An 8,614-nucleotide genomic window follows, 5' to 3' on the forward strand; every position below is an offset into this window, starting at 1 on the left:
TGTTGAAAGGCATTGTGGGAAATGTAGGAAATCACCAACTGAAGTGGAAGTAGAGGAGGCAGGTTGAGGGAAAGTGGATACACCAAAAAAAGGAAATTACATCACTTCACCACAAAATAACTCCAATAATACATTGAACATCACAGACTGATAATACATGACAGTGTAAGAGCATCTGAGAGTGGATTTTTCCTTTAATCCCTTCTAAGTCAAGGACATGGATTCAATTTTAGTCCATTAAGTGTTCTGTTTTTTGCTTCATGGCGCTATCTTGAATGGTTGCAAAGACAGATTGAGAGAAAAATTCCCTCATACAGACACACACACACACACACACACACACACACAAGCACGCACGCGCGCGCGCACACACACACACACACCCTTAACCTTTCTCCATTGATCTGACCAACAGGTAGAGGAACATGCGATCCCGGAGCAACAGTCTGGAGGATGCGGCCAAGGCCAAGCTGGTGCAGCAGCGGGCGCACACACGCAGGCGAACCGCAGAACGGGAGGAGCCCTCGGGCCGGGCGGGGGGCCGGAGCCGGCACCGGGAGCCCCCGGACGACACCGGCACCGTCCAGCGGAACCACAAGACGGGCAGGAGCAGCGCCAGCTCCAGTGGGAGCGGGAGCGGCAGCGCCGGCGGCGCGGCGAGGGCCGGTCGGAAGGAGAAGGGCCGGGACCTTTCCAGAGATGACCTGCTCTTTCTTCTCAGCATGCTGGAGGGAGAGCTGCAGGTCAGGGCCGAGTGTGTGTGTGTGTGTGTGGTGAGCTGTGTCTGTATGTGGTGCGCAGTTAACCCTTTATGTCCAACCTTTATTCTTCTCTTCTATTCTTCTCTTGACCTTCTTGACCCTCCAAGTTCAAATTAGCCACATTAGCCTACAGCTCTTTAGATATGCTGTTTAGCTAGCCTGCTTCTCTTCTTCTCTCTTGTCAATATAGCCTTAATTAGACTAATTTATCTAGGTGAGCTAGTTAGCCTGCTGCCTACAAGTTCAAAATAGCTGTAGGCTACTAGCATCTAGCTCTTTAGGTAAGCTAGCCTTCTCTTCTCTTCTCTTCTCTTCTCTTCTCTTCTCTTCTCTTCTCTTCTCTTCTCTTCTCTCCAAGTTAGTAGCCTATTCTAAACCATACTAACTGCAGTTACAATAACAGGAAATGATTCAACCAGAATAAACTTGGATTTAGCCCTGGGAACATTTAGCCATGACAGCAGCAGGCAGGCCTGCAGACATGGCATTACCCCAGCTAGTACAGTCAGACCCAGTGGCTCAGTGGCCAGTGGGCACTAAGACGACTAAAAGCATCTGTTAATGGACAGCTGACAGCTGAGGCTACTTCCTGCCATCCCAACACTTGAACCAATGGGGAAACCCCCTGATGGTGTTGGTGTATGATAGGAATAAGGCACTGTTTGCATCTAAAAAAAATATTGTTAAAGTTAGAAGAGCTTGGTACAGGGAAACAAAGCTGAATAGAGTAGAGAAAGAGCATTTTATTGGTTATCTGTACCATATCACATTTGATTTTGACTTAATAAAACCTAAAATATGTTTCCAAGAAGTGGAAGTTGCACTCTAAGAACCTGTTTCTATAGTGTAGCTAACTGAGCACAACAGCATGTCTTTTCTTCTTTGTTGGATTGCATGTAGACCAACAGCTTGAAAATATAACGCTGCTGTCATATTCAAACTTTCAAGTGGTTTAGGCTGCTTGTTTTTCACACAACACAATTAATGTTGACAGAGAGAAAAGAAAGGAAAACAGAGATGGACCGCATTCATAGTTTCACAGAATCAAATACTGCGGAAAACCACTGAAAAATCCTGTGGGAGTGGTTTGGGTTTAGGTGCCTTACTCAAGAGCACCATCAGGATTTATTTTTTGAGCCAGTGCAGGGATTCAAACCAACAACTTTCTGTTCACAAGCCTGCTTAGAGGGATAGAGGGATGGCAGAGAAAGACAAGGCCATCACAGTGCTAATTAGCCATGCATCTATCAATATTTAATTGATATTTGATTTAGTGTTGGTCTCCTCTCTTGCTCTCCAATTTAATCTTTTCCTGTGATGCTTTGATCCTCTCTTTTCCCTTCTCCAGTGGAGTAACTAGATCACCATGGTGTCTGCATGTGCATCTACTGTGTCAATACTTTTTTTTGGGATGTTTTTGGATGTCTGTCACGTGTTAATGCTCCATCACAAAGTTAAATCCATCCCGCTCCACCCCCCTCCTCCACTGTAGGCCAGGGATGAGGTGATAACAGTGCTGAAGGCAGAGAAGATCGATTTGGCCCTGCTGGAGTCCAAGTACGGCTTCGTCACGCCACAGAAGGTCCTGCAGGCGCTGCAGAGGGACGCCATCCAGGGCAAGGCGGACGTCTTCCAGGAGGACATCTACGAGAAGCCCATGGCAGAGGTAATAACTTTCAATGACAAAAACGTTTAGAAAGTATGATTGAAACCAAAAAAGAAACACAATCTACTCCAAACAAAACAATACTGAAATCCAGTCAGTTTAACGGGACATTCAGATTGTTTATGGAGACCTAATACTCATCTAAAAATATACTCTGGTAAAAGTTGAAGTACCATTTCAAATCCTTCACTCAAGTTAAAGTATAAAAGTACATAGTCTTAAATTTACTTAAAGTATGAAAGTAAAAGTAGTCCTCTAAAAAAGGCATTTCTAATGAACTAAACTCTGTTGAGCATTCCTCTGAATCACAGATGGGAAACAGTCTGCACCTCAAATCACTAACGTTAATTCTACCACAGCTGAATTCACTAATGTTAATTATCTTCTCTCTTGGTGTCCTTTGTTGCTGTCGCTTTGGTGTACAAGCAGCCAATCACATTTGGCACTTGATCAGCTGCTTCCAGGATGGAAGCTGAGGCGAAAAAAAATAAATAAATCAGTTGATTATTTCCCGAGAGTAACAAGTCTGTTTTGAAAATGTAGTGAGTAGAAAGTAGGCTATAGATTTTTCTTTTGAAATGAAGTGAGCAAAAGTAAAAAGTCGGAAGTGAAAGTGAAAAAAAAACACTTGAGTAAAGTACAAATACTTGAAAATCTTACTTAAATACAGTAACTAAGTATTTTTACTTTGTTTCTTCCCACCTCTGATTTTAGAATTTTGTTTATTTCATTTTATCCAAATAGAATCCATAAGCATACATATGGACAACTTAATCTTGATACTTGTTTCACTCTAGCGAGCTAGCTAGCTAAGTGACTACAGCTAGGCTATTTGGATGTGATGGGATAGTTAGGCCAGCTAGCTAACAGCTTAGTTAGCCTACTGGAGCTAAAGTTAGCAACTAGAGATCTCTGGCAACATTACACACCAGGAAGACCAACAATTCCCAGCTTTTTGCCCGAGTGTGATTGGTTCTTGTGCCGCAACCAGCATGCTCATCTGCTCACACAGTTATTTGCTTCTCATAGACAATGAATGGAGGCAAACTGTTCGCCTCATGAAATCTCGTCTGGTCTACTACAGTCTGAAAACTGTGCCTGACTAATACACAGCAATACAAACTGTACTGCTCACTCATATTAAAGCATCAGATGTTTTCTCTGTGCCCCCTCAGCTGGACAAGTTGGTGGAGAAGCAGAGGGAGACGCACCGGCGGATGCTGGAGCAGCTGCTGATGGCGGAGCAGTCCCACAAACAGGCGCTGTACAAGCTGGAGGACGAGAAGAGGAACCACGGAGAGTTCATGAAGAAGAGCGACGAGTTCACCAACCTGCTGGAGCAGGAGCGCGAGAGGTTAGTGGGAATTACTACTTCTGAACAGGAGAGAAGCTTCCACCCACCTGCCAAGAACCTAATCACAATCAGAGCTTTAGTCCTAAAGCGGCTACATGCTGTTTCAAAAATTGTATTTGGTTTCCCTGGACAACAGCAGCCGTAAATGGTTGAAATGATGTTGTAAAATGAGGATTATGTTGTTGATTTGTTATTATTTTTGAAAGTCTATGTCCTCCTGTTTTGATATGATCCTAACATTGCTTGTATTTTATTTAAGTTGGAAAAAGTGTTGGCTTATCTTCAAATTATATGGATTTTTGAGGTGAAATAATACAAAAGCAAATGAGAGAAATCCGATTACATTTCTGAATAATCCTGCAATTCCATGACTGACTGCAGTTTTCTAACTGGTAATCAGTAATCTAGTGTTACCTTCCTAACCCTGATTGTATTATGGGGTGGGAATGGAAACGCCGCATTTATCCAACACTTAAGTGCTAGAAGTGCTGGTGTGTGAAGTGTTGTGAATGAAAAGGAACAAAGCAGTCACATTAACCAGCAATGAGCTTTAATAAAGGGACGACTTGCACTGCATGTGCCATTAAGACCCGCTCAGCAGAACAGAAAACGCACTTTACATACAAATAACAACACCATAGACTTGGAAGTCCACTCATGAGTTCAGCCACTAAGTGCGGCTTCAAACTGAAGCAAAAATTATAGCTGATACTGCTGGCTTAATTCAGCAATCTCCGTCAATTTTAATAATCACACAGCCTGGCAACGTCCTTATAAGTCAATGTCAGGACGTTCTTCAGAGTTACGGGGCCTCTTTAATCATTTCAGCAGACAGACAGGGGAAGCATGGTGACCTGGGAGGAGGAGGAGTGGACTGGCTGTCTTTTCCCATGGCCTTGTGATGGAGGATAGAGACAGACCGATGTTTTTTAACCATTATTTAACAAGGCATGTTGATGAAGAACACATTCTTATTTATAGCCTGGGGGATTATCTGTTGGGGTAAGGGAGGTTTACACACACATATATACATGGACCTCAACCCTGGAACTGCCTAGTATAACTTCAACTGTGAGGGTTAAGTGCCTTGCTCAAAGGCAGTTTGATGGTAGCTGGTGAGAGAGGGAAGGGTGTTACTTGTTCAGTTCCTTCACCCATATTTTCCCATACAGTGCAGGGATTCGAACCGACTCAGCGCTCCCAAAGCATAAATGTCCTAATAAGGCAATGTCAGTATTAAGTCAGAGTGTTCTTCAGGCTTACAGGGAAAATCCACCCTAAAAGAGAATTCCCATAATATTATTCCCATGACCTGGGGCAGCTGAATTACTTTTATCCTCAACTTTTATTGCACATACCTGGAGAGAACCGAGACTTTTTCTGGAGTCGATCCAGTGTCGGCGAGGAGCAGGGAGGCTCAGACAATTTAGGTTTGTGCTTAAATACACAAATAAGCTTTACATTTACAGCGCTACTTTATGGTAGCGCTGTGAATATTCGTGAACCAGAGAGAAAAAAAAAAAACCCATATCCCTGGAAAATCATCCTGTGCGCCACAGCTGGTCCGCATTTCACTGTCAATGTAGCAGCTCGGTAGCAAAGGGCCAGTTGAAGATCAGATTCTTCGCTCTCTGGTTTCAGGAAAGATGTGTTCATGCTCACAAATACTGTCCAAGATCATAGGAATAATAGATTTGAATTGTTGCAGTGTGGATTTTTGCTTTAAAGCATGCATACAATGACCTGTACAATGAACCAACAAGCGCTATAAAATATTATAATGATTCATAACAGTGCATGAATCATTTAGAAGCTCTTATAACAGACTAATAGCCTGGTATGTCTCTTCATGAAGCAAATTGGAAACAGCCTCATCACAGCTGTAATTTTATCTGCTTGATGATAGGAGGCACTCAGTCATTATACCACTTGTGTGCTAATATCCCCCCTTACACTGCTTTATAAGCCATTACGACCGTCCTTATTTTATATAGCAGGCTTGTCACAGAAATCTTAACACCTCAGTTCTGCAAAATGTGATCCATAAAACTGCTGTAATGTGAGATGAGCTGGGGATGGATGATTTTGAAAGCGCTGCTTAACACAGCGAGCCAAGACCGAGGCCGCTGGAGGCCGAAAGGTGGAAACATGGCTGACTGATGTTTTCTGTAAACGTCACGTTGAGAGCCGTTACTGGGCAGCGCTCAGTTTACTGCTTCCTCAGCAATATCATATAACGTACACACAGACATACAGAAAGGCATGCACACACACACACAAACATGCACACACACGCAGACAGATACACACGTATACAGCACACACACATGCACCCTCAGCAATTAATTTCACAAGGGAAACACATCTGGACATCAGCCCATGACCTAGTTGGGACAACCACATCATCGCTGGTATCGGGAGTGTTTTGGTTGGACCGGAGGACGGTGTGACGAAAGTCTGCGCTTTGTCACCGAGCATGTCAGGAAGGACGGGCTGCCATGAAAAATATCCCTCTGTCCAGGGTCGAGCTAATTACCGCGTGAGAAAAGGCGAAAGATTTATACGACTGAGAGGAGAACCAAAAAAAAAAAACTAACCTAATGGCTCTGAGAAGCATCAATCACACTGCGTGTTCAACAAGATGCCAGATTACCATGGAAATAGTTGATGAGGGTGTTTTTTTTTTTTTGGTGTTGGAGTCCAGATTTCGGCTTGTGTGTATGGGAGGGAGTGAAGTGTGTAAAAGGGGGCTGCAGGGAGGGAGGGAGGGGGTGGGTTGAGGGGGGTTGCTCAACATCTGCCATTGTCATCTGTCTTCGAAGGTTGGACGCGGCCCTGTTTATGTAGCCGAGCGCTCTGTTACAGTCGGAGAGGAGATGCGTGTGCGCGTGTGTGTGATGTGTCAACGCAGAGCTGTAGAGTAAGTGTGTGTGTGTGTGTGTGTGTGTGTGTGTTCGGAGGTGTCCTCTTACCTCATTCCGTCCCCGAGTTTGTTTATCCAGACAATCCTCACAAGAGACATTATATTTTTCAATGCCGCCATCCGGATAATTATGAGTTATACTATACTGCTGTGTGCGATCGTATATGAGTGAGTGTGCATTTGGGGTTTCAGTGCTGTTAAGAGTCCTGCTTTTCGGTTCATAAATAAGGCGCCAAACAGCATTCGTAGCTGAGAGTGTAGTTGTTATGCAGGCTTGTGAAAACTAAACAAAAGGGAGGTTTGCTGTATAATTTGTAGCCTTAAACTAGTGTATGTATTCAAATTGCAGCAAATAAAATTGTGGATAGGTTGGTCTGTGCACTTTACTCTATACTGGTACCACATCCAGTACTCATCACCACAAATACAATAAAATATGGTTTAAAGACACATGCAAAAGCTGTATTTCTGTCATACAACAGTCCGCTGACCCTCAGTAGATGTAGAGATAGACGTGTCATCACGACCGCCTCAAGCAGGAGGAAACAGACAATCCCCAAGGAGCTTGAGTAAACGACATTCTAGTCCTTCGCCCGAGCAAAAGGCTCAGCGTTTGTGCAGCGGCTTCTGTTCTGCTCTGCACTCTTTCCAAAACATTATTACAGAGGGACAGAAAAAGTGCAAACCAAAAAGCCTCCCGTTCTAAAAGGAAAACCCACTTATCACTTGTTTGAGGAGAGCTAAAACAAACTCTGCGTGTTATGAAAGCGGCGCGCTCCGCCGTGGCTCGCCATGTATGAGAGGCACCGCGCCGCACCAGGCTTTAATTTCACGCTCGTTAATCCATTGTTGTATGATGCATTTTAGCTGGATGTAATCATTTCCTTTTTCTGGGCCCTGGAAAGCTGCAACTTGTGATTACATCCAAGGGTTACGTGCAGCAGGGTTTGGGAAGGGACACCAGCTTTCCCTCCCTTTCTTTCTCTCTCTCTCTCACACACACACACACACACACGCTGCACATTTATAAACTCCGAGCCTCCTGCTGCCTTTTTTTATTTCGACCTTTTTTCGTGGCAGGAAGCCTCTGACTGTTGAGTGACCCTCTCCCTGGAAGCCCTAAAAAGCATGTAAATCTGGGTAGGGGGTTGGGGATGAAGCCGGTTCCCCTCCTGATTAATTGTCGATTGAGCAGCCGTCCATGAGTGATGACCTCATCGCGCGCCGGGTACCGCAGGAGCAGCAGGGGTGTGAGAGCAAGAGCGGCATTCTAACCATCAACAGATGTTACTTAAAACATGACTTCAGCGCACAGACACACACACACACACACACACACACACACACACACACACATATTGCATACAGCTACGCAAGAGCAGGCACTTTGCTCGCCTGCTCTCCTTTGTTCTTTTGCAGGGAACTGAAGGGCAGGGAGTGAATTTTATGACCTTCTATATCCTTTGGTTTCATGCATAGCGTAAACCCGAAAGATACTTTAATCCCCGCTTACGTTTGGAACATGCTGAATGATTTTAGTGTGTGGGGTTCAACTAATGCTGGCATGTGATGTATTGAACCCAGAGAGACCATATGGGAGCATGAGGCCAGAGTCAAACCTCCGATTCATCGTACTGTCTTATTTAGGATTAGGTTTGTACCGCTTAAAGCTGCACTAAGCAACTTGGTTGACAGCTCCAAATGGCAGAAAGAGGTAACTGTAACTGAAAAATGTGAACTTCAATACCCAGAAATCCTGTGACGTGACGTCAGTAAACTGCACACAGCTCGCTCGGCCAGTTTGTAATGCTTTATAACAAAGATACCAAAGGGACGAGAGGAAAAGATCTAATATTGGTGAGTCCAACTTTCTCTGGACGGAGCGTTGCTTGCTGCTGTTTAGGAGACAG

The 8,614-nt window shown here is 44.3% G+C and overlaps 1 protein-coding gene across 1 annotated transcript; it reads left to right on the forward strand.

Moving 5' to 3' along the window:
* Window positions 1-425: 425 nt before the first annotated feature.
* LOC144537833 (filamin A-interacting protein 1-like) lies at window positions 426-8,145 on the forward strand. The gene is made up of 4 exons (XM_078291215.1): window positions 426-743; window positions 2,254-2,427; window positions 3,603-3,781; window positions 8,124-8,145. The coding sequence occupies exons 1-4, from the start codon at window positions 426-428 to the stop codon at window positions 8,143-8,145; spliced, it is 693 nt and encodes a 230-aa protein (XP_078147341.1).
* The last annotated feature ends 469 nt before the right edge of the window (window positions 8,146-8,614 follow it).

Source organism: Centroberyx gerrardi, chromosome 21 (genome assembly GCF_048128805.1).
Source record: "Centroberyx gerrardi isolate f3 chromosome 21, fCenGer3.hap1.cur.20231027, whole genome shotgun sequence".
In the NCBI taxonomy this organism is placed as follows: domain Eukaryota; kingdom Metazoa; phylum Chordata; class Actinopteri; order Beryciformes; family Berycidae; genus Centroberyx; species Centroberyx gerrardi.